General features: G+C 26.1%; 1 protein-coding gene across 1 annotated transcript; it reads right to left on the bottom strand.

The window, feature by feature from the left end:
• Positions 1–9,785: 9,785 nt before the first annotated feature.
• On the bottom strand, positions 9,786–27,055 carry LOC145834207 (exosome RNA helicase MTR4-like). The gene is made up of 21 exons (XM_082941584.1): positions 26,967–27,055; positions 26,738–26,808; positions 25,602–25,668; positions 24,946–25,188; positions 24,028–24,202; positions 23,002–23,144; positions 22,208–22,379; positions 20,676–20,783; positions 20,037–20,169; positions 19,426–19,616; positions 18,845–18,946; positions 18,149–18,274; positions 16,816–16,966; positions 15,719–15,961; positions 14,235–14,497; positions 13,564–13,752; positions 12,602–12,740; positions 11,370–11,500; positions 10,846–10,926; positions 10,234–10,372; positions 9,786–10,093 (listed from the first exon to the last, which is right to left on the bottom strand). The coding sequence occupies exons 1-21, from the start codon at positions 27,029–27,031 to the stop codon at positions 9,936–9,938; spliced, it is 3,090 nt and encodes a 1,029-aa protein (XP_082797710.1). The 5' UTR covers positions 27,032–27,055; the 3' UTR covers positions 9,786–9,935.
• Between the last annotated feature and the right edge of the window lie 869 nt (positions 27,056–27,924).

Below are 27,924 nucleotides of genomic sequence, written 5' to 3'. Positions count from 1 at the left end.
GTAAAACTTGTATTTGTTTTTTTTATGTATTTACACTATAATGTTTCTTTTTCGTTAATTGAATTCATTTTCAAAAACTAAAAAAGTATCAAGAAACTAACTTAACTTTTACAACTTTGGTTTGGTCACTTTAAGCATTAAAGATTCTATTTACCCATTTAAAAAAGTAGTTTTATATAAACTAATTTCCTTTTAATCTTTAATTGTGCAATTGGTTTCAGTTTTTAATAATGCGCAAAATTATACAAAATAAATTGATATTTCCGCATATAAGAGTTAAGATAGTTTTTTAACTGTAACTTACAAAAAAATACTTTGTTTGTCCAATTATATTAGGAATAATAAATTAACTGGTTTTCAAATAAAAGTATATGTATGTATCTCTTATAGTTTACTTTAAAAGCTGTTATATACTGAAAAAATATTTAAAGTTTTTCGTTTTGTTTAATTACTTTTTAAAAAATAAAGCTTATGCTTTAATTTAATTGTAGTTCTGAAATACTATATTAGTTTGTGGTATCTTCTATGTTTCAGATTACTTAAATGTTTTAAGTATTCCCAAAACTTTTAACTTATAAAGCCTTAAGTTGAATTTAATTTAAAACTGTACAATTTGAAATTTGAGTTTCTAAATTTCGACTCTCTACCGCTATATTCTTTGACAATTTATAACTTGACTAATATTTTTAGAAAACTTGTGTAAATACATTCTAATTAGGTTTAATAAAACACGTATTTACTAACTTCGAATGAAAGTAAAAGCTTTTACTCATAAATTGGTTCTAATTTAACTTAAATAAGCCACATACATTGAAATTTAAGTTAATAAGCATTTTGTATCTAATTAGTTCTAATATCGTTATTTTATAATTAGCCTTAAACACTAAATTTTTAACTTTTTTTAACAGTCGATATAAACATTATTAAATATAATTAGGTGAATCAGGCTTAATTTCATATGTGCAACTAATTTATACAAGTTAAGTTTAGGTACGCTAATTACTGTTAACTGAAGCAAATTTTTGAAAGTTGCTCGAAGTATATTCATAACAAATTTCACTCTTATCAACGTGTTCTTAGCTATACAGTCGTCTACAAAACTTATTTAATTTAACTATAGGAATAACATAAAACTCTGTTTTCTGCAAGTTTAAAGCAGTATATAGTTTTATAAAGGTTAGAATGAAAATAAAAACGTTCTTATAAATTTATACTTTACATTAGTTATGTTGTTTTCATTAAGTTTGTTTAGTGAGTTAGTTTATTTTTTAAAACTTAGCTCTAAGTTAATTTCTAGTATACCAAAGGTGTCAGTAAAAAGCCAAGCAAATTTAAATAATGTTAAAATATATGCACACAAGTAAGTTTTAAGTATTTGTTAAATATATAGTATTTTGTTTTATGATGCTAATCAAATTAAGTAAAAATACGATTATCACTGCCATTGTACTTAATTTACTTTACTTATATAGCGTGTAACCAATGCCGGTTACAGCTTATTAAACACTTCATAGATATTCTTAACAATTCGATAACATATAAAATATGTTTAGAAGACCGGACTTAAATACTAAAATTATTTTTGTGGTGTTTTCAAAAACATTTTTTGGATACTTTTATAGTTTGGTTTAACATTTAAAGTTTAATGTTTTTTTTTGTCAACTTGAATTACTGGTGCGATATTAACTATACTAAGTTAACAAAAAATAGCGTCAAACTAATACTTAAATTTATGTTTTAATTAAAGTTTAAAACTATATAACTTTAAAATAAGCCTGTACTATACAATAAATACTTAATCTAGTTTTTTGTATGTAGCTCTCTAACGCCCCTTGATGGCATGACACAATTGTTACAATAGCTACAAATTGCACAAATTAAGAAGCTTATATTATTACTTTTAATACAAAATTATTAGGTCTAATTAGTTTATTTAATGTTACCTAGGTTTGAGAACTAAAGCAAAAATTAAAGAACTAATTATTAAATTCAAATCTGAATTGACAATTTGCAAAAAGTTTTTCTTAATTTGAACAAGTTAGATATCATAACTGTTGCTAACTATGACCAGTTTTGAAGATGTATTTCATTTTTATGTGTATTGAAAACGTATTGTATGTGCATCTTTTAATTTTCAGCTGTAAGATAATATGTTCATTCCATAATATAATCAAAGTTTCTAACTTTTTTAGAACTAGTTTTAAGATATAAAACTTTTAAATTTATTATAAGTATACGCGTAGAGCCGTTTTATTTAAAACTACAGAAACAACCTCCTTTAGAGATTAGCTTTAAAATCAAATGGCTTACTATATATTTTTATACTAGTTGTGTTTATTCGCTTTTAAAATATCTAGTTAGTTTTGTTATAGCTTAATTATAAATTAAATTAAAAAACTGCATACGTGTAATTTTAATTTTATTTTGAAATAGGCAAGGTTTAAATTTTATAAAAATAAAAATAAAAAGTTAATTACATTTAAAGCTTAGGCTAACTTTAGAATTAGGAAATAAAGTGCACATTAATCATACTTCTATAAGGTCTAAATTATGTTTTAGTTTTAACAAATACTCTTTTAAAGAAATTTATATTGTTTTGTAATACTTTTTTGATAGATTGAATGAAATTTAAGCTACGTAAATTAATACTCTAGCCACTATATAAAAAATAAATTGATGTATTTTCTAGATAAAAACAGTTTTTAAATACTCAGAACGGTTTCAGAAAAATGCCTATTGAAAAGAAAAGACATCATGAATATGTTCGTTTCACAAGTAAGTTAAAAGTTTACCAAAAAACAATATTTAAGTCTTGATATATGTTGACAAAATACATTTAGTGCTTATTTTTGATACGATTTCTGATATCTAGCGTCCTTCTATGGTAAAATACATATTTTGAATGTTTAACAGTTTCTAATTGAAAAATATTGAACTAAATTTTTTTTAACTATTCCGTATCAATTCTAATTCATATTGTTAATATTGAAACTGATAAAGTAGCATTTTAAATACTAGTTTTTATTTTATAAGAATAGTTGACTTTCAGCGATATTAACAATAACTATGTATTAAATACAATTTTAAAACTTTGATAATATTGAGTTGACCAAACATATACTTTGTTTTTTACTTTAACGTAAAACAATAACAACAGTATTTGGTTTGTACTCGAATATTAAAATTATTTTAACATATAACTATCAAGCTTTCGTATCTCAGCTTTACTAACTTGAGTTATTTTTCCCAGACAAGTGGGCAGCCTATAAAGCCCTTGCCTGTTTCTACGTCATAGTTTCATTTATCGTCTGGTGGAATTTTGACACTATCAAAGAGGAATGTTGGGAGTACGATAGGACCAAAAAACTCACTTTTATTAGTTTTTTTTTGTGTCCAAAAGGAACTTAAACTTGTGTTTGTTAATGTTTACAGAAACATTATTTAATTTATGTTTCTTTATTGTCTCTTAATGATTTATGGTTTGAAAGTTTTTAGTTACAGTTTATTTATTTTAACTCTGTTTTTAATGAGTTTTCAAAAAAGTTTTGCACAATTTGAACCGTTTACATTTTGTTTTTAATCAAGTAAATCCTGAAAAAATCGCGTTTATAATTATAAATTGTTTTTTGTTAATAAAAATTTCAAACATAGTTTTTTATATAAGAAAATTTGAAAAAATAAAAACTTTTGCATTGAATATTCGTATAGTTATAAAAGTAAATAATCAGCTTTAATAATTTAAATGTATTATATAAGCATTAAGATTTTAAATCGGATAATTTTGAAATAAAAACACATTTTATTTTAATGTTTAGCATAGACGTTTATAAAACCTTATCTTTTTAGGTTATACTAAATTTAAATAAACTAAAAATAAGTATTCAGGAAATTTTACCTACAGTTAAAAGATTTATTAGCTTAGAATAACTACGAGCTATGATAAAGTTTTTAAAAAATATTATTTATACATGTTTTGCTTTCTCAACCAAATTATATTAGCTGAAATTAAATTAGGATTCATAAATATCAAGTAGAAAGTATGTTTTTACATCAAATATATTCTTTCAGCTAAGAAGTTCTAAAGAGTAATTATATTTACTAGCATGTTATATCTGTACCGTACAGACGTTAATTATTTCGCTTAACTTTCTTGCTTCAAATAGAATATTTTTCTATAAATCATATTTCTAATATCAAAACTAATTAGTTTAACGATAAATAAAGTAGATTTAAAATTTTTCAGCATCCTATAAGTTATTTAAAAATTAAGTGTAGTATTTGAGCATAACATTTTTTTAGAAGTTGACATTACTTACATCTTTTATTCACTTTTATTAACGAGAGCTAAAACCATTTTAAAATTTATAAGCTTATAATTAATAAATTTTATGATTTGATTTTATTAATAATATACTTGAACTATTTTTTATACTTGAAAACTATATGCGTAAGTATATATAATTCATTTCAATTTATGCTTAAAAAAACAATGAACAAAGATCTTATGTTTAATGAGAATCAGTGCAACTTATTCATTCTAATCATTGAGAATTTATAAACATTATTTCTGACATTAAACTACTGTTTACATAAAAAAGTTTACAAACAATAAAACGGAATATATAATATTTTAAGTTTTAAAAAGTATATGCAAATGCACAAAAACAAAATTTCAGCAGTTTTGCAAAACTCGATTATGACGTATGTATAACATGTTAAAATTGTTGAACAGTGTTATGTTTGCATTCATTTAGCAAAGAAACACAGAACTAAAAATAAAATGCCTTCCACTAATACCCAATTGGAAGAACATTACGTTGACAGCATAACGCGAATGTTCCTGGCAAAGGAGCCGGAGTTTTTGTCCTCGAACCCCGACGAGCCGTGGTACAGAATACGGGTCAAGTGGAACAAGTTCGCTCTGATAAAGCGCAAAGAGTTCACGTCCAGAAACACCACGATCTTTGATCAGAAGTGTGAGTCGTTCACCACAAGTGATGGTTATTATCAAAACGAGGATGATGCTAATAGAACGAGGAAAAGAAGATGTCGTCGTAAAAAGCGATATTACAAAAGAAGAAAACACAATGGTATGAGTTCGGACTGATCTTTTTTTTATTTATTGTATAATTATCAATATTTAATTGCATTAATAAATTTGTTTCACATTTTTAATTACAGTTGTTGTCTTATAGTTTATTTTACCATAACAATAAATGAGAGTAATTGTATTACATCTATCATAGCATTTACGTTTTACAAATTTAATTTGTAGTTTTGTTGACATTACCATAATATAGTTTTAGTAGCTCATTTTATCAATATCAGTTTTATGGATACTTCAAATTATTAAAGTAGGCTAAGTTTTTAAATATCTGTAAACTTTAAACACTTTTAAAAACTTCTGAATTTAGCTTTAACCATGAAGTCAGCAGAAAAACTTAACTGTTAGCAAAATTTGTCTGAAAATCTACATAGCAGTAAAGAAATTAGTTTTAAAACCAAAAAAAAGCTATAAAGTTAGTGTATTAATTTTTTGGCACATATGAATGGAAAATATATTACTTAAACTTATTAAAATACTTATATACTAATTGTTTCATTTTGAAAATAGTTTTATAATTAGTCTTTAGAATATTTTGACTTAAAAGTTTTATCAAATTCACTAAACCTCTGTAAAGTATAGCAGAGAAACTATAAAAACGCTAATCAAAAGTTTTGCCAAAACTTTGTTTATTATCCGACTAAGAACAATGTAAATAAGAAAAAAAATCCTAAATATCAAAGCTATTTTATTCTCAAAGCGAGTAACAACTAACTTAAAGTATAGTTAAACATCTATTTTACTTAACTTTTCTTTAAAAACTATCTTTTACTTTGTTTTTAACTATTATTTATGTTTAGTCAAAAAATGTAATATATTTTTTTTTTAATGAAATCTTTATCTATAAACTATGAAAAATCTTAAGTTGTATTTATTTTGAAAGTCTTTTTAGAGACAGAGACTAACAAAACTGTTTTAGAATTAAGGTGAATAACATAAAGTTATAAAATTAAGCAACGTAGGTTCAAAAACTTAAAAGCAGATAATCTTAGCCGTTTTTGTTTTGATGCTTTTTTTAAGAATCCATCACATAAATCACAATTTCCCAAAGGGGGCCATAAAAGCATATTTTAAAACTTACACTAGATATTATGTAGTTGATGGTGAAAATAAAATATAAAAAAGGGTTTTAGGTTTATTTAAGAGTAGTTTTTTGAGAAGTCTTGTAGGAAGGGGCCATAGCTTTTTTTATTATTTTAAATGCGGCTCTATGAAAAAAAGTTGGGATGCCCTGATATAAACATAAACTTTACAACATTAACTAGAGTAAACAAGATGTTTTAAATTTAACTCTTAAATCAAGTTATTTAAGCTTACTGTAAGGAGTATAAATTTTTACATAAATAAGTTTATTGATGTACAAAAAAAAAGTGTTTAATTGTTACATGCAAAAACTTAAACACTTGTTAAAGTTTTTATGAATTTAAGATATCTTGTTTAAACAATTTCACAAACACACTTACTAGTAAAACTTTTATAAGTATAATTTGCTTAAATTATCTTCTTTGTTAAACTTAAAGCGTCAGTAGTTCTGTAATAGTTTATTTTGTTACTAACTAGTCTTTCTTAACTTTAATAACATTTTAAACCTCTAAAATATTCAGCGTTCAACAAATTAACAGTAATACTCGAATAAATTAATAGAAAAGTCTTGAAAAAAATGTACATGTTACTTCTGGTATGCTTTAAATGACGCTTTTGAAATAAGTGTGTTGGTTATATAATTGATCTTAACTTTCTTAATGATAAAAACATTAATATACAGATGAAAGATAATTTTTCTAAAAGAAAGTATATGTTTAGTTAAACGGATAAAAGGTATTGGTCGCTGTAAACAGTAGTTTTAAAAACAGTTAATATGCTCATTATATTTATTGGAAATAGAATATTTTTGCCTATTTCATTTTTTTTTTAATTAACATAAGTAATCTTATTAAAATTAAAACATGTGTATTTCGTTGAAAATGTTTTTTTCAATAACAGAAAAAAGACTAGCAGCTAATGACGTTTATCAGTTAATAACCTATACAAAAATTTGAAAATTATTAAAACAATTTAAAGATAGCAAAGTTTTAAAAAAGCCTTAAAAAATTCACTGGAAATCATCCTGAAGCTTTAAGACCAAAACCTATTTTATATGTTTTGAACTACCTAGAACATTTCATAAAAACATTTGAAAAAACATTCACAATACTAAAAAACTCACATGTAAAATGTTTCACAGTTAACTCCAACTAATGTTTTGTTGTAATTGGTTAGTAAACAATTATAATCAAGTATGCTAAAACATTCAAAATAAACTCAGTTTATGCAACGTATAATAACTTAATCTTTTATTGTATATAAACATTTTTTCGTGGAAGTTGTAACTATAATCAAATAAATGAGTTCTTACGTACAAACATAATTTAGAAAAGATTGTTTTTATTTAACCATGCAATGTCCAAATAAAATACAAAATGATTACAAAAAGGACACATTTAATGTAATTAGAAGATATAGTTTCTAACAACAAGAACACTTGTAAATTACGTTTCTAAAAGATTATAGACATTATTGAATGCGCAAATAAAACAATGTACTTAGACCTATAATTGAAAACACTCCAGTCTTACTTCTTGTAGCAAATTATTAGAAAATGTTTATAATCTTATCATCAGAATTATTACTATTATTTTTAAAGTAAAATATTCTAGTATTATATACCCTTGTTCAAAATGCTACCACAACTCTGCTATGGCAAGACTAGTCCTACAGAACACTATTTGGATAACTGAAAGTCCCCACTGCAGGAGACAAACATAAAGGAGCTATGGATTATGCAATTTTAAAAGTATGAACAGCACAACAAGAGTGTGAGAATAAAATCATGATTTTTAGGTTCATATAAATCAAACAAGCGCTCTAGACTTTCCTATAGATTTGTTACTCCTCGTGGCAAAAAAACAGCTCATGAGAAAAAAAAAACGAGTATTAGCCAAATAAACGCTATTGGCCAGCCTAAAGTATTAAAAACACAAAAAAAAATAAAATAATAATGTTTCAAGGGAAAAAAGATATATTGAAAAGAAAAAACTTGCTTGAGATTTGTTAAAAAATTCAAACTAGCCAGAGTTATCTTGAGTAGCCTAAGTATGGGGCATCCCAGTTTCTCGACTAACTATAAATATTACTAAATAAAAATCCCTAGTATTATATACCTTAGTTTTAGAATAACCAAATAAACTAGTTTTTAAATTGTTTGAACACCCGTGCAGCCTAAAATTTAGAAAACAGATTAAAGAACTGTTGTTTAAGATAATTATTTAAACTTAGATTATTCATTTTAGTAGTAAAAAATAACAATTAAAGATTAAATACTTATATACTTTTATTTATACTAAAATGCTTTGTACAAAAACATTCTTAAGAACAAACTTTGAGAACAACTTTATTTTGATCTAAATTGTATTGTAGCAGTCTAATTGTTAAAGTACATTTAAATACAAATAATCTTATGTTTTGTTATTGTTCTGTATAATAATTTATCTTATCTTCAATTAATGTGAACAATAAAGAACATTATTAAGGTCTAACTTTGTAGTTAAATGTAGTCTTATAATATCAAAGAAAAACTGCTCCTTTTTTGAATCGAGTTAATTTACGTACCATATTGTTTATAAATTTAAGTAATCATTTAAGCCGTATAGAAAGAAATAAGCTAACTAATAAATAAAGTTTACAAATAGTTTACGTAAAAATCTTTTAATTTTTTTAGAGATAAAATAAGTATAGTAATATCTCTAAGAAAAATTAAAGTTATATAAATATAGCAATAAAAGAAACTTGTCACCTCACTTCTTTGCTAACGATATAAGTTAAATAACTAAAAAAATCAAGCTAATTTTATATTTTAGCAAATAACTATAAACTTTAACTACATTTAGAACAAAATATCAATGTGTATAAAGTTATCAAAAACATACGAAACAAATGATATTGAAATGATGTTTTAGCTAAAAGTCAATATAAACTATAAAAATTGTATAAGATATATAATTTCACCTATTACTTAAATAACGCAAAAATATATCAAAAAATTAATTAATATTCTACTTAACATAGGAAATATTTTACTTTAAATAACAAAATAAATCTTAAAAAAAATTTGAAATTTAACCAACTACTTTTGAAAATAAAAAATTGCCTAAAATCAAATTAACTATTAAACACATGCAAAATAAAGCAAACAAATCTTAAAACTTCATTGTGATATCAACAGTTTTAAAAAAGTGAGTAAAACATTTTAAAGTAAACTTATAACGACTAGTGAAATAAAATGCTCATGAAAGATAAAATTTTTGTAAAAAAAAAGTTTTAAAACAAGTTAAAAGTGTATAGGACACAAAAAAATTAATATTTAGGTTATCATAACAAGAGGACAAATGATAAATAATTAAAACCAGTTATTAAAATCATAAATAACTTAAAACTTATTATATTCTATAAAATTAAAGTCCTTAGTTTCAAAAAGAAAAAAGGACAAATAAGATTTTAACAAGTTAGACGTTTTTTTCCTACCAATATTTATCTTGACCACTCTTCAAACTTTCTGTTTCTAACTTATTTAATAACATCTACATGTAGAGACTAGTGGCGATATTAATATTAAATTGAAACTGTTTTTATTACTAGGATGACATATCGAGTTAATATGTCATGTTTAGTATGAAAATTCTAATAAGGTATATTAAAAAATTTCTAATAAATAATATTTTCTCCTAAGTTAATACATTTTACAAGTAGAGACTTAAAGGCTAGTAGGGAAAAATATTTTCTTTATGAATACATTCTACAAGTAGAGACTGGCGGCAAACACGATGTCACGCTTGATGAGTTTCGAGCACGTTTCAAATTTGTTCTTGAGCTGGGTATTTCCCATTTTCGTGCTCGCCAGCGCCAACTGCCGGAGAAGTTCCTCCAAACGCCGCATGCAACGGATAAAACTGCCTGAATGTTAGTAGAAAAAAAATATAAAAAAATATTATAATTATTAACTTAATTATTTAATCAATTATGCCTTAACAAAATACCACAAAATTCATTTTTTATTTAAAAAATCTTAAAAACACAATTAAAACTAAATAAACCTTCATAAATTTCGCACAACTCAAGAACTTGATCAAAACTCTTGTTCATGGCCCAGGCGTACACAGCATCCATAATATTGGTTTTGAAGGATGACACATATTTGCCTTCGTCTATTTCCAACTTGCAGTCTATTGATATCTGAGAAAAATGTGTTTAGTTAAACATTTAAGTTTACGAAAAAACTTCCGGTTAAATTAAATTATTGCATATTGCTTAAGTGTTTAATAGTCTAACAAATAACGAAGAGATTAATGGTCAGTATTAAATGATAATTTGTTTCTAATTTGCATTTTATTGATATCTGTATCAGAAAGACAGTTTATTTGTTTGTTTATTTTTAATGCACTTTTAGAGCTAAATATAAACAAATTACATCAAGAGCAGTTTATTCTATATTTTTATAAAAACTTATAAAAATCAAATTCATTGAATAGAAAAAAAATATTAAGTATTTGGATAATTCTACAATTTCAAAAAAGTCTTTCATGTTAACTTGTGCATAAATATTAATCAATTACACTATACAATTTTCGGTTGTAACTATGAGTAATAAAACATTTAAAAAACTTTAATTATTCTTTATAATATTTTATTTATAAAAATAAACAAACTTTAGCAATTTTAGACGCTGTTTTCTTCATTAGTTCTATGGGTTTGGCCAAACTTTCAGTTAGTTTCGACTGTGTTTTGCACTGGAAAATATGTAAATACATGTAATTATATGTTATTAGTTAAAAAGCCCACAAAAAATGCTTCATCTTACAACTAAATGCTTCAATGAGAAGTTATTAACAATCTAACATTTAAATCAACATTATATAGTAAAAGTTTAGTATAAAACTTGACAAAAAAAATATGTTTGTAAACTAATTAACTTATTTGAAGATTTATTTTAAATGAACTATATTCCTCAAGCAATTATACAAGTTTAAGTAAAAAACTGTAAACCTTCTGAAATATCATAACATTACCTATCACTTATCAGACAAGCTTATTTATTTATATTTAATAACAAAATGAAATTTTAAAGCTTTTTTTTTTATACCACTTCTCTTTCAGTATACTGAAGTATTTTTTTAACTTTACGAACATACACATCGAATTTTCAATAAACATATTTAATATAAAAACAAACTTTTTCGTCAAATACGAAGCAACTTAAAAGTGCACAACATTTTTCTGGTAATATACTTGTGAAAACTCCGTTGAATAACATTTCAGTTAATAGTAGTTCATCAGCTGCACATATTTCGCAAGCAACTAAACCTATAAAAAATTTACAATAATTTATTTGTCATTTTAGTAATGAGTTAGTTAGTAACAAGTATTTATATTAATAAAATCAATAATGTTCAGTGAATATTAATATATCTACTGCACATATTTCGCAAGCTACTAAACCTGAATATTTGAAATACAATTAATTTCATTTAATATTTGTTTAGCAGAAATAAATTTATAATAAGTATTTGTATCAAGTATTTGTATTAATAAAATCAATATGTTTCAGTAAATCTTGATATATCTACTGCACATATTTCACAAGCTACTAATCCTGAATATTTTTTTATAATTAATTATGTTATATAACAATTCCTTTAATATTTAATTATTAGCTTAACGTATCCTACAAGCTACTTAACCTGAATATTTAAAAAATATTATAAATTATAATTATTTAGTTAGTCGTAACTTATCAGCTGTTCGTATCCTACAAGCTACTAAAGTTTTTGTAAAATTATAAGTTGATATAGTTTAATTGAATAACAAAAAAAAAATAATAAAATTGTATCAGCTGTAAATAAACTAGATTTTTTTTTATCTCATTTTAAATTATATATTAATAATTATCTAAAAAAAATTTATTTATTATTTAGTAGAACAAATTCACATATCTTTATTAAATTTCTACTATTATTTCACATTAGATTATTTATGCACATACGACATAACTTCAGTACTTATTAACTTATATTATTTAGTTTTATTTGTGTAAGCAACAAAATAGTATTAAAAACTTGCCTTTAGAAATAAGATACCCTTATTTACCTTTTAAATATCTTTTAGATTAATATTTACTTATATTAAAATCAAAAATTAAAATTTCACCTTCTTTTAGCTGCAATTTTTGGTAATTACAAAAACAAAGAAAAGTTGTTAATTTTCATACAAATTTTATAAAAGTATTTTAAGTTATAGTTTTTTAATTTTGAAAGTATTAACTTTTTTTTGTAAAAGTACATCGGATTTAATTGAGAATTCAATATTTGTATAACTTACAAGGCTAAGAACAATTTTTAAATAACTAAATGAAAAAAAAAAAAAAGAAGTACTATGTAACAAAAATCATTAATTATGAAATTTTACCTTTCTCAGTCAAGACATCGGATTCTGTTGAGAATCCCATCATCCTAAGAACTCTCTTCCTACTTAGTAATTCCTCCATCTTTAAAATCTTCTTCTTGTCTTTCAACTCTTTCGTTGATTTCTTTGTATCAGATAGCAGCTACAAATATTTTATTCGAACTATTATTTTCCTAGCTCTTTTAGAAACATTTGTTTTAATAACGGTATAAATAGAACTCATTTTTTTGTAAACTGTTGATTTTGATGTTTCAGATAACAGCTATAATTTTTTGTTAAAATAAAATATTTACTACTTGTTTGGAAAAAGGCATAATAAATTACATTTATAACAACCTTATTAAAAGTTAAACATTTACAGAACTTAGTTTCTATTTTTTGCTTGATACAATGTTCAACTGTAGCTTACAATTAACTTACAACAAAGGCTTAACCATTTTTGTGTTTTTTGTAAAAAATCTAAGAACACCAACTCTTGTTTTAAACTTAGAAGGTATGATAGAAAAGCTAGGAGCTGCTAAAATTTGGATGTTAATCCAACATTCATTATTTTTAATTCTTTTCTCTTAATCTCAAATCACAACCCTTACATATGTAACCTGCAGTTCTTACTACAAAGTACAATAGCTCTTAAAACCTATATATGCATACAAAAAACTTCTACAATGTAACTCATAATATGTTTTTCATAATTTTTACAAAAAAGCAGCCTAAAAATGATTATCTAAGAAATTAAGAAAAAAACATTAATTTAGCTCATAATGCAATACAAAAAATATTTTTTTTTAAATAGAGTGATTTAATAAAACAATCAAAAAATAAGAAAAGGTTGTCATAAAATAACATAACATACACATCATGAAATTATTCACACATTAACCACTAATTTGTTATCCTTTACAAATTTTAAATTACTTGAAATAGAAATATAAAAACTATTAATACATATACACCTATTAACTAACTTTGGTCTTGCTTTCAACAATTTTAAGTTTTTCTTCTAAATCCTCACTCAAATGCAGGGGATGATTCAGTATTCGCTGGTGCAAAATGTCTATTTTCTGTTTCATGTTCAAGAAGTCGTGATCTTTAATTTGCACGTCTTCTATCGGGCAGATTTCAGCAATTGTTCCGTTATCATGCTTAAGCACCGTCTAAATTCGAATTCAAACTAACAAGAGAACAACAATCTTCTATCTTAAAATGTATATGTAGTTTACATTTTCGATGATTTCTTAGTAATCTTTACGTTGTTAATAATACTAAGAAAACTTTTATTAGCTTTAGAGTTTGGGTTGAGCTATAGTGACTAAATACCCTTTATAAGAAATACCCATTGTGAATAATCAAAAATTACTTAAATATAAAAAAACATGATGACAAAACACAAATATAAGAATTTGCTGTTTAAGAATTTAAAAGAAATAAAAGTTCGATTCACACTATAAAATAATAAACAAAAACAGCTTTCAAATTTCAATCTTATTAATGATTAATTCATTTAATCATATAGTTATTCCTAGCAACCAATTTTTTCACTTTTTTTTTTGATTATTCTATTTATTGGATGACAATTCAACAAACTTTAAAAACAAACAAACACATAACTTATAAATATTTCTCCCTAGCAACCAACCTGCACGTCCCGCATGACCTCCTTCCTGTTGTCAAGCAAATTGAAGTAGCCCGTCCCCCCATTTATGTTCAACTTCCGCTTGCTCACCCCATTCACAACGTTCAGCAAGCAGGACACCACAGAAGGTTCGGTGTTGTCATGGTTACAAGGGGGTTTTGGGGTGGTACCGAAGGGGGCGTGGGGCCTCACTGTTGATTTGTCGCAGTTTATCAAAACTTCGAGGACTGTTTGGTTCCTCTGGTCAGCATTGTCTTCGGTGTAACCTAAGGAAGATTTATTTATAAGAATGGAAAAAATATTTATCAACCAATATGGATCATATATTACTAACTATATGGAATAATTTATTTACGTATGTAAAAAATATTTTTTATAAAATTCCGCATTGTCTTCATTGTAACCTATAGAATAGTTTTTCTTGTAGTGATATAAATCAGTTAAGATATATCATATCGAAACAACATGTTTTTTTAATTTATATTAACTATTTTATTTTTCGTTTGCACGTGGTGAAAAAAGAGCTTAAAAAATCGCATTGTCTTTGTTGTAACCTGTATAAGATGGGTACAAAAATGTAAATAGGGACATTTTTCCACGAAATTTCACTTTTGACGAAGATACTTTTGCACAAATGGTCACTTTTGCACGGCGTCAGTTTTGCACAGGTTTATTTCTTTTAATATAACTGTTACCCCTAACCATTGGTCGGTAAGCGGTTCCTCCTACCGGCTTGGTGAGCGGCAATTGACAATTTTAGCGGTGACTTAAACAAGTCAACCGTGCAAAACTGTCACTTGTGCAAAAGTGATTGCGTGGAAATGTACTTTTCAAGCTTTTTACTTTAAATTTTTTAGGTCTGCTTGTTCTAGTTGCATTATGAATATGACTGCTTGGTTTAAACAGAAAATAATTTTTTCTCTGGTATTTCTACAATAATCACTGATTCTGATTCCTCACTGTATTCTAAAAATTTAGCCATGGTCCTTGATTCAAACTTCCAACGCAAAGATTACAACATACGTTTACTAGATATTAACTATCTACTTCATCCTTTAAAATATTCCATTATCAACAATGAAAAGTCTTCAACTCCTGGCCCCTAACAGCTAATATACATTACCTTCCATTACAAACATTAGTAAACCTTTTTAAAGTTTAGACCAGGGTTTCCCAAACTTTTTTCAAATTAAAAAAGCTATGGCGCTCCTCCAACAAGACTACCCAAAAAACTTCCATTAAAAACACTTAAGACCTGTTTTTTTTTTGCTTTTCATCATCAACTCCAGAATATCTAATGTAAGTTTCAAATTATGGCCTCATTATCAGGCATATTAGGCATAATTAAAAGACCTGATATTCACACATTGAAAAAGAGTATGTAGATGTTTATTTCATAAACAATTATGTGGTGAATAAATTTTACTAAAAAACCTAATAATCGTACAATAAACAATACCAAATAAAACTCATTAAAATTTACCAACCGAGTGCGAACTTAGGGGATTTTACCCTCTTCGAAACAACCACGCCCCACCCGAACTTATTTTCACCATTCACAATTTTCACCATCTTGCCTGGTTGCAAATGCTTGATCACGTGACGAGATTTCATCAGCTTTTGGTTGATCTGATTGGTCAGTTTATCTAATTGCGCTTGTATTTCGTAATACTCCTGGTGGCAATCTTCTATTTGCAGGCTTGATATTTCCATGCGGAGTTCTTCACTTTCTGAAAAAATATTCTTTTATTTAAACTTGTTAAATTTAGACTATTTTTGTGGATCAGATGGCCCACTTCCAGGCCATCTCAGAAATTTAGGAAGCTGCAAAGGGGCCAAAGGGGGACCATTAGTTAAAAGACCACTGAGAGTCATTAGGTCATAACTTGAAACTAGATAGTCTCGAGTTGATGGTGAATAGAAAAAAAATCTTGGGTGTATTCAATAGGGTATTTTTAAACCTAAATAATATATTATGGGAAATTTTTCAAACTTACACTATATCAAGGTTTTCTTAAGTGGTCCGCTTTAGAAAGTTAGGGGACCCATAAAGCTATAGTTTAAAATTACACTAGTATACTTGAGTTGGTGATGAAGTACAAAAAAAAACGGTCTTAGGATTAAGTAGTTTTTTGAGAAACCGTATTAGAGGAACACTGCTTTTTGTTGATTTCTTCAAAGGGGGCCTTATGAAAAAAAGTTTGGGAAATTCTGAATTAGACTTAGTCTAAATTAAAGTTTTCAGTTTCAAATAAAATTGAGTAGCTTTAATAATTCATTATCAATATAAATATTTCTATTTAAAGGTTGGAATCTTTATGCGAAGTTATGCGTTTCTTAAATGTCTGTAATTTTATTTACAAAAATGTTGGTCTTCAGTGGGAAGTATTTAAAAAAAATCAAATTTAAATAACAATAGGCATTACTTATACACAAACAGTTACTTAGTCTTAAGTTGAAAACTTTTATTCTGTAAAAAATGTTAGGGGTGCAGCCCTGAATTTTGCCTTTTATTGAAATACACATATTTTAGTCCAAAAAGGCAACCTTATACTTATAACAGATAAATACAAACAAAACAAACTTTTAATAATTCTGGGTAATTCAGCATATTGTTGAAACTGATAAAAGCTTTTGCTCAATATTTTCTCCGGTTCCGCTCCGATTACTCTCATCTGGTTCAGCAGCATGTGGTAAGTCAACCGGAACGCAGATTCAAGTTTGTCACTTTCGCCCTATAAATATTTTTTGTATTTTAATAAAGTATTTTTTATCATAAAATAAACAAACAAATTGATGGTTTGTATGTTGATGAATCACAATCTGCATTTACGACACTTAAATACTGCACACCCTATAAAAAACAGTTTAAGGCCATAGGGGGGGGGTAGACCATGTTTTTTACAAGTTGATCTTATTTTATAGAGTTTTTACTAAGCTTCAAGATGCTTTTTACCGTTTTTAAAAATTCGAATTAGTTTTTGAGATATGACCGGCCAAAGTCGGGCCGCATAACAGGTTCCTTATGGGGAAGGAAAACTAAAACGGCGAAAAAAGACTATTGCATTCAAAATCTATCTCCTCCTTCATTTTTTAAGCAATCTTCTTCAAACTTTTACAGTCTATTCTTTATACAATAACAAAAAAACGTTATTTGTGACTTTAAAAAATTTCAAGTAAAAATACCTTTTTTTGTAAAAAAAAATTTTTTTTGATGAAAATTCACTTTTTTTTTTAACTTTTGTCATAAAATTACAAAAAAAAGGTATTTTTACTTGAAATTTTTTAAAGTCACAAATAACGTTTTTTTTTTATTGTATAAAGAATAGACTGTGAAAGTTTGAAGAAGATTGCTTAAAAAATGAAGGAGGAGATAGATTTTGAATGCATTAGTCTTTTTTCGCCGTTTTAGTTTTCCTTCCCCATAAGGAACCTGTTATGCGGCCCGACTTTGGCCGGTCATATCTCAAAAACTAATTCGAATTTTTAAAAACGGTAAAAAGCATCTTGAAGCTTAGTAAAAACTCTATAAAATAAGATCAACTTGTAAAAAACATGGTCTACCCCCCCCCCCCTATGGCCTTAAATTGTACCTATTTGTACAAATACAAATTATTGACATGTAAAAAGTTTATAGACTCAATATAATTATATATATAATTTTGCTAGTTGCAACAACGTAAATTCGATAGTTTATTAAAACTATGGTGTGAACACGAGCTTGATATAGTAACAAATTTTTACATAACATTTGTACATTTGACATTCCTGATACTTGTACAGTTATCTACCAAACAGACAAATTTATTATCTAAATTACTCTAATATCTGTAAATTTGAATTTAGAGTGGTGTTGCTAGCAACATTTCATTCAAAAAATGTGTTTCAAAAGTAATGAAAATAAACAATATTCCCACCTGCATTAGTTGCTTGGCAACGTCGGGTTGCAGTTTATCATCTGCCATGACAACCACAATTCCTGAGGGGTCCTTGCCCCTTCTTCCCGCCCTTCCCGACATCTGAATGTACTCCCCACCTGATATCTGTGAAATAGATTTATTTATAGGTTTGATTTATGATTAGCGAACTAATTTTACACTCATTCAAAAACCATTTAGTTTATCATTCCACACCACAATCTGATAAAAATTTACACTTTTTAAAATCTATTTTTAGTTGAGTTGTGTAATTAAAGTGTATCATACATCTTGTTTTTTATTGTGTGATATTTTTTAGACTAATTCTTCTTACCTGTTTATGCTAATCAAAAGAAAGTTAAATATTGAAAATAAATAAAAATTGTTGTTCATATTTCTATTCATCACCTGATATCTGTGTAATTTCGCAATCAAATTATATTTTTATGATTTTTTTTGAAGTAAATAAATAAAAACATTTTTCGAAATAAAACGTATAATCTTTTATGTAGTTGTATTGAGAAAAACAAGTTAGGCATTTTATTTATGAAAAAAAAAAAAATATTTGACATTATTAATAATTACACTTTTTTAAGACTATATCAAATAGTAAAGTAATAATTAGATAAGTTAGAAATTAAAATTTTTTAAAGTGTTTTTTCAGTATATACAAAAGAAAGAGCTGATACAACTAACAGTTCTGAATTCGTTTCCATCAAACTTTCTAGTTGCAGTGAATATCACAGTTCTGGCTGGCATGTTAATTCCCATTGCGAATGTTTCAGTTGCGAATAATACCTGGAAAAATTACACAATATAACAATGACACATTTAAAATTAAGAGAAATAAACCACTCTGTATTTAAAGCGTATTATTTGTTAAAAATTATTGGTCCTTTAAAAAAATAGTCATTTAAGATAACAATGAATTCATTTAGAATTTTTATACCATTTAATATTTATTACTATGAAATTTTCAGACGAGAATAACATCTTTTTGAACTATGCTTCAAAATCAAACCACTTTTATTTAATCTTTAATTTTTTTTTCTGGTAAACAACAGTCAACTCACAAATGAGTTATAATTATAGAAAACGTTTTTGTAAGTTAGTTTTATTAAACAACAAATAAAAACCTGAACAAGCCCTTCATTGAACAACAGTAAATTAAACTTATAATTTTATATTTTTATAAACATAACAAGATAAAGAAAACTTTACAGTTAACAACAATTACAGAGTTAGTTATTAATTTAATACATAGAATAACCAAAAACCTTGACAAGTCCCTCACCGAACAGTATCTCTGTAGCCTCCTTCACGATGGGCAGCAACCCCCCGTGGTGAACTCCAACTCCCCTCCTCAACAGCTTCAACGAGCTTTCTATCTGGGGTAATTCCCTGTCTTGATCACTGAGTTGTTGAATAGCAGCGGTGAATATTTCGTCCACCAGGCGTTGCTCTGCAGCTGTAACGTTGTTTGTATTTAATTCTCTTTTTTTTCTGTCTTAAATTTCTACATTCAAAAGGAATTTGTACAACATATTAAATAATAACTAATCATGCAAACGAATCTAGTAAGTTATAAAGATTATAAAATAAAAAAATTCTAAATTAAGTAAAAAAAATTTTCTAATGAAGTACATAAAGCAAAACAAAGTAAAAAGTACAGTAGATCTTTTAGGCAAAGACACCTTGTACAAAATATATACTTACTTAAATATATAACTAAAAAAATAAGCATTTGAATAATTAAAAAAAATATTTCTTAATTAAATAAACATAATACAAACCAACTAAAAGTTACATAAAAGATATTTTAAATTAAGACGTTTATCTATTTATAAATATCTATTTAGCACTTATAATTTTAAAAAAGTCTACATACCATCGTTGAAACATATGTCATTGAAAGCGTTTGCATAGAACTGACATTCTTTTTTGCTGAATGAAAACACAATTGCTGGAAGATACTCGTTTCGTTGAATCAGTTCTATTATCTGCTGGCATGAGCTGTTTGACTGTAAAATATTTAAAAGTTTAAAAACTACTCTACAGCAAGTTTATTTTTTAAAATATCTAAATTTTGTAAAGCAAGTTTATAAACAAAACAAAATGGTTTTTCAATTGCACAGCATTTAAAATAAAAATTCCTCGTTTCAAAACAAATTTGTTTAAGCGTGCTATTATGTTCACTAGGTTTAATATTCTTAACAATTTTATCTATTCCTTCAAGTATATATTATTTCAAACTTAAGTTAGAGGATCATGAAAATTTTAAATTGTTGTAAAAAAATTATTAAAAACTTTCTATTAGTAGTATTACTAATTAGGTCCAAAAGTGATATAAATATTTATTGGATAATAACTTAAACCGTTTAGTAACTTAATATTAATTATTAAGTGAATAACTAATTATTATTAATATTAAAATGTTCAATAAATTCATTTTTTTCTCTCTTAACAAAGAAAAATTTGAATTAAATTTATAAAACTTTATAAATGATAAACAGATAAAACAATTTACTTGCACTCCGTCATTTCTGCCGCGAAGTTCGTAATCACTTTTTGCGTTGTCCCCACTTTCTCTGATTGTATCCATCACAAAATTGAAGTTGTCTTCTCTGAAATTACCCTGTAAGTATTATAATAAATAAGCTATCTAATTATTATTACTTTATTTAATTGTTAACACCACTAAACTTTAGTTGTTTTATCTAAAATCTTACCCAGAATAAAATATTACAGCATTAACAAATAGTATGGAGCAGGGTTTCTCAAAGTGGGCCATGACAGATATTCAGGAGGCCATGAGCAGCAAAGGCGCCGAAAATGGGGGGAGGGCATGAGCAGTTAAGGGACTAAAGGGGGCCATGAGAACATAATTTGAAACTTACACTAGATATTCTGGAATTGCAGATGAAAAGCAAAAAAAACGTTTTATGTTTTTCTAATGTTAGTTTTTTGAGTAATCTTGTTGGAGGAGGCCATAGCTTTTTCAATTTCTTTTAAGGGGGCCAGCTGAACAAAAAAAGTTTGGGAAACCCTGCACTAGATATTGCGATGTTTGTAATGAGTAGGGGCGATTATTTTTGATTTTATGAAAATTGGTGTCTATGATAATTTTTTTTAAAGGGGTGTTTATGAAAATGAGTTTGGGAAATCCTGGTAAAATATCATCTCTGTTAATTCTTAGTATCAGTAGTTATGACATAGTACTTAAAATTTTTAAACTTATTTGATAATTCAATTGAAAATTTGAAAATGCTTTAATTGAGATTGCACGGAAAAAAATTAATAAAAAAGAAAAATTTCCACATGTTTACATTTATACAGGGTTTACCAAACTTTTTTTTTTAAAAACCCTAAACAGAAATTAAAAAAGCTATGAACTCCTCCAACAAGATTACTCAAAAAACTACCATTAAAAACACTCAAGAATTTTTTTTTTTTTTGCTCTTCATCATCAACTCCAGATATCTAGTGTAAGTTTCAAATTATGACCTCATGATCCCCATGTGGTCCCTTTACAGCTCACGCCCCCACCCCCCTTTGCTACTCATAGCCCCAATAGGGGCCACTTAGTTTAAATAATATAGCTTTACCCTAAAAGTTAGAAAAAAACTAACTTTAACTTTTATTAGCACTAAGGTGAACCGGCATAAGGAACATGAAATGCTCAAATAAATTCAACAATAAAAAATTAACAATAATTAAATAACCATTTTATAAACAACAATGATGCTATCTCAGCAACATAAGAAAACATAAAAGTTTAAAATATACAACACAACAAACAAAAATTAACCTTTTTATCAACAACTAAACTTATACCACCATAAGTGAACATGAAATGTACAAAAACAAATAAAACAGTTACAACAAACAAATAACTTTTTTATCGACAACAAGGTGTATTCCATTATCAATATACGGGAACATGAATTTTTTTAATAGTAAATAAAACAAACAAATAACCTTTTTATCCACAACAAGATGTATTCCATCACCATACGGGAAAATAAATTTTTTAAATAATAAATAAAACAAACAAATAACCTTCTTATCAACAACAAGATGAATTCCATCACCACCATACGGAAACATGAAGTGTTCTAACGGCACAGGTCGCTTGTTAGTCGAAACAACGTGAACTTCTGTGTCGTGCAAGTTAGAGACCCAGGAAGCCAGTTCGATCGAGTTTGGTACCGTTGCTGATAAGAACACGCATCTGAGATTTAAAAAATATTTATTTAAATCATTTAAATCATTTAAACGAGTCCGATTGAGTTCGGTACCCTTGATGACAAGAATATTGTTAGGTCAAAAAAAGTATTTTATGTAAATTGTAATTTTTAAATTTTTTAGTTAGATCGAGTTTGGTACCGTTGCTGATAAGAACACGCACCTGTTAGGTGGAAAATATTATATTTATTTAATAAAATACTATACTTACTTTATTTTGTTTTATCTAGTTTGGTCAATTAACTGGTATTTATTGTTAAGCTATTGTTATAGTTCTAAAGAGTCTGATACTTAAGTTGATGGAAACCTGTATCCGCCAAGTAGAAACTTTGTAAACTCTACATTGTATGAGTGAGTTATGATATACTTTATATAAAACCATTAAAAATTATATGACTGTATGTTTATAAAAAGTATTACAATTATTGCTCAAAAATACAATATTAAATGTTGCCCTTCAAAAATGTTTTATGTGGTAGGTATTTTTAATTATTGTTCTTTACTGTTTATAAAACAAAAAGAATTATCTGAGGTGATATTCTACAAAATTAAAAAATACTATAACATTACAAACTTAATACAAAATAAAGGTATGACGTCACAACAACCTAGTATTTGCAGGCAGCATTATGATTGTTTCTTCCCATACAACACCACGTTCCTTGTTTCTCATGTAGTGAACTTCGTCGAATACGACCCACCCTAAAGCTTTCGATACTTCATCACCACGGTACAGCATACTTCTAAGGATCTGTTAGTATAATTTGATATTGTTATTAGTTTATATAGTTTTACTAACTATTTTTTACTACAGTATAGCATGCTGTTTAGCATCTGCAAATCAGTAGTTTAGTGTTCCGATTTATTTACCAAATTTATTTATTTACTTAAGTGAAATTTGTATCTTTTTAATCCTGATATTTTTGACACATCATCTCCACGATAAACATACTTTTAATGAGTTGAATTAAATATATTCTTAATGTTTGATAAACACATACATGATACTTGGTTTTATTTAATTCTATAGAATAATTTATTTTAGTCTCAAAAACAACCCCTCCTAATGCTTTTTATCTTAATAGGTTTTGTTAGTGGAAATTTATTACTGAAATAGTTAATTAGTTTAATTAACTTGTATTTTACTACGTTTACATTCTACATCCTGAGACACAGTATATAATACTTTTGAGTATCTGGGAGTTTTGAGTGTAGCACGAAAACAATATTGTATACAAACATAAATTTATACTGTACATATCTGTCGTATCTGAGTATGTAATTTTATTTAAAATCTACAGTTTTTATGGTTTAGTTATATAATATGCAATGTAAATGTGTTAAATAACATAACTACTTTGCTTACTTTTTATACCGGCACAGTTCAACTTGTTTTCACAACACACTTATGATTAAAATTTTAAAAACTTCAACAACACAAAAACAATAAGCAAACTGTCAAAAAATTAAAAAGTCTTTTATCACAAGGGTTGGAAAAAAAGACATACTTCAAAAATCTGCTAAAAAAACGCTAACACTGAGTTATTATTTACAATCTTAAATCATTTTATACGTTCAGAGTTTTAAAAAAATGATCCCCATATAAAAACTCTGATTAACAAACACACAATTACCTCAGTTGTCATGACAACACATGACGCGTGTTCGTCAATTGTGACGTCACCGGTCATCAGTCCTACATCGCCAAAAACTTCTTTCAAGTCTCGGTACTTCTGATTGGATAAGGCTTTTATAGGTGAAGTGTATATAATTCGCTGGTGCTTTTTCAAGGCTGTCGCTATTGCATATCTGTGAAATTTATAATATTTACTTTTACTTTATGTAATAGGATTTCTTGTATTTAATTTTCTCATTGTTGTTAAGTAGTAATAATTGTTATTATACTTTATTACATTGTAAATACTTTTTGTATAAAAACTATTAGAATTCACATATATAAGACAGTTTTGAATGAATTTACTTATACGTAAAAGTTGTTTTCTTTAAATACTTATTAAAATTGAAAATTATTTGTAAATTATTACTGGTGTTTTTTGAGCTCTGTTGTTATTGTTTATCTGCAGATTATAAATTAATTAAAACATATTTAAAAACTATAAATTTATATATTAAAACCAAAACAATTTCTGGTATTTTTCGAGTACTACTTCAATGGCTTATCTGTGTGGGTAGTACTGTATAAAGTTATTATTAAAAAAATATTAATTTAAGAGAAAAACAGCTACCTTCCAATACCACTCAAAAAAACTGATCTTCTCAGATAGAGTGTTAGAGTGTATTAAAAACAATCAATTATTTTAAGTAAGAAAACAGGTAAGCCGTACTCCGGGGTCCAAAAACAAATCCAATTTACTACTATTACTATTTTAAGTAATTTTGAAAAGTTTAACCATCAACAAGAAACAAATACTAAATTAGCAACAATGGTCTTTCCAGCTGAGGTATGTGCGCAATGCACAAACAAAAACGTTTTTACTGTTATAAATAATATCAAAATACTTTGATACAACAAACTAATAAGTATTACTCACTCTGCAACAGTGGTCTTTCCTGCACTTGTATGTGCACAAACCAAAACGCTCTTGTTGTTATCCACACACTTTACAGCCCTTTTTTGGAAATCATCAAGTGTAAAAGGAAACTCTCTCGCACAAGGGAATTCCCCTTCTAGGTTGCCATGGTGTTGGGTTGCCGGGGAGACAATCTGGTGGGTGCATGTCCAACCTTCCTCGGTGATGTCAGTCACTTCGAGTTGGGGCACCCCTTTTGTGAGTCTGACGAAAAATTTTTTTTAAATACTTAAAGTGGGTTTTTGCTTGCATATATTATATAAAAATATTTTACTAGTGATAAAAAAAAATAATGAAAATAATTTAACTATTTTTTGTTACAAATGGACTTAAAATTTGTAATAAGCTGTATGTAGATAAAAACATAGTAATAATCAACCTTTTGTAAGTCTGATGTGAAACAAAATAATTAACCATTAACTTTTTGTTTAACAAAATGTTTTAATGTTGTTATGTTACAACAAAAAACTGTAAAGTATAACAAGCCGTATATATTGCAGTATTTACATTAAAACATAGTGACAATAAGCTGTTAGATATTTGAAACGTTAACACTTAAATGTGTCATTGACAGAAAAAAAATATTAATGACAATTATTACATTGTATCTAACTAACTCTGCCATGTCTTCTAAGGTAGACGTTAAATCAGAAGAATTTTTCACTTCTTGTTTCTCATTTTCATCTGTTAAAAAGAATGATATTTTTATTAATTAAACCTATTGAGTACAAGTATCAATTTGTCACTTAAAAGAAAAAAATTGATATGCATTATAATTTAGGTGTTTGTTATAAACAAAACAACATAAATGAATAAACATGTATAAAAAAATTGTTTGAAAACGATTAATTTCTTTCCAATCAGGTTGAATTTTGTAATGTATATAATTGTATATAAGTCTGTCAATGAATAAATTATTTGTTTATTTTATCATTATTAAAATACATACATTTTTAGTTGGCTTAAATGTTTATTATTTATTACCTTGATAGTAATAATTTTATACTTGACAGCTTATTTTAGTGATCACCAAAAAATTTAAATTTAAAAATAATTACAACAACTACATTTATTATCTTTATAACGACAAATTAGTGTAAGTCACTAAAAGCTAGTAGCCTAAGTATCTATAAACTATCAAGTAAGAGTCCAAAATAACTCTGTACTCTTAAAAAGATTTTTTTTCATAAACTGAACTATCATTAAGTTGAACACAGGATTAAAACTTTTAAAAGCTAAACAAAAAATACAAAAACAAGCTTGACTTTTGAGTAAAGCTTAAAGACGAACTAAAACTATATTTATACAAAAAGGAGTAACCACATTCTACAAGTTGAAACAGTAGGCTGTAATATTATCAAAAAACATTTATAAATTGTAAAAAGTTTGATAGTTAAAAACTAAACTAAAAAAAGAAGATTGAACTATTTTCATAACAAAAAAAACAAAGTTTTGCAAAAAAAAGGTGTTTAAAAAATTAAAAATAAAAACTTAATTGTACAAGTATAAATATATCTAAAAAAAATTATCTTTAACTTTTTCAGCTATCTTACAAAAAAAATATTTTGTCTGCTTGATAATCTAGAAAACTTGTACTTTAGGATAAATAATAACAACTTTAAGTTTGATAGAGTACAACTTACTGTTATTTTCTTGAAAACTTCTTTTACTTAGCCTACTTTTTTCAAAAGAAAAAAAACTATTTTAAGTATTTATGTAGCATTAGAAGTATTATAATTATGCTATGACTTACTATTTGAGATTGGAGACTGTTTGGATTTTTTGATGGAGACAATTTTCTCAAAATCTTTACTTTTTCTTTTTCTTGAAATTATTCAAATTTATAATAATTTTAAATTTCAAACAACCAAAGTAAATCATAAATTTCTTAGACATAACATCCTAGAAGTTTATTGAAAGTTTTTTTTAATTATCAAACATTATGCAGATTTAAAAAATGTTCTAGCAATAAAAATTCTTACCGTAGGCAAGTTTTTTTTTCTTCGAAAACATCAAACAAATCCTCAAAATCTCCAAAAGTTGACATGGCTATTTAAATTCTATATATTATTACTCTACAACAAAAAAGTAATGCATTTTTACTTAAACTGTCTATTAATACTAAAGAATAATGTTTATGCAACAATCCTTTTAAAAATTTGATGATTTTATAAATTGATCTACCATTAAGTTATTGTAATCTTAAATTAAAATTCAATCCTTACAATCTATTAATATTTTTTCTACATTTAGGTACCTATGATAAAGAATTTAAGGCCATAGGGGGGTCAACTATGTTTTTACAAGTTGATCTTATTTTATAGAGTCTTTTCTAAGCTTCAAGATGCTTTTTATCGTTTTAAAAAATTTGAATTATTTTTTGAGATATGACCAGTCAAAGTTGGGCCGCATAATAGGTTCCCTATGGGAAGGGAAAACTAAAACAGCGAAAAAGACTATTTAATTTAAAATTTATCTCCTCCTACATTTTTTAAGCAATCTTCTTCAAACTTTCACAGTCTAATCTTTATACAATTAAAAAAAAAACCTTACTTAAGAATTAAAAAAAAATTTGTAGAAATATATTTTTTTTGAAAAAAAAAACACTTTTTTCTTTAATTTTTGAGATTTTTTTTTTTTTTTTAAATTACTAAAATTCTAAAGTAACGTTTTTTTTTTTTTCCTTTTATTATAAGGAACGTTTCCTGAAAATTTGAAGAAGATTGCTTGAAAAATGAAGAAGGAGATAGATTTTTAGAGATTTTTAAAATTTCCGAGAAAATTGACCCCAAAAAATTTGCGGTCCATACATTTATATCAGAAAATTTTTACAAAAAATTAAATATCTCAAAAATTAAATTATATTTATGAATTATATAGAAACTGGCTTGTAGTTTTTACTTAAAGCTTTTATAAAATGTCAAAGTTAATTTTTGTAAA

This window comes from Thalia democratica, chromosome 4 (assembly GCF_965202585.1).
Source record: "Thalia democratica chromosome 4, ktThaDemo2.hap1.1, whole genome shotgun sequence".
Classification (NCBI taxonomy): Eukaryota; Metazoa; Chordata; class Thaliacea; order Salpida; family Salpidae; genus Thalia; species Thalia democratica.
The sequence above is the reverse complement of the archived record's forward strand: the minus strand, read 5'-3'. Positions and strand labels throughout refer to the sequence as shown.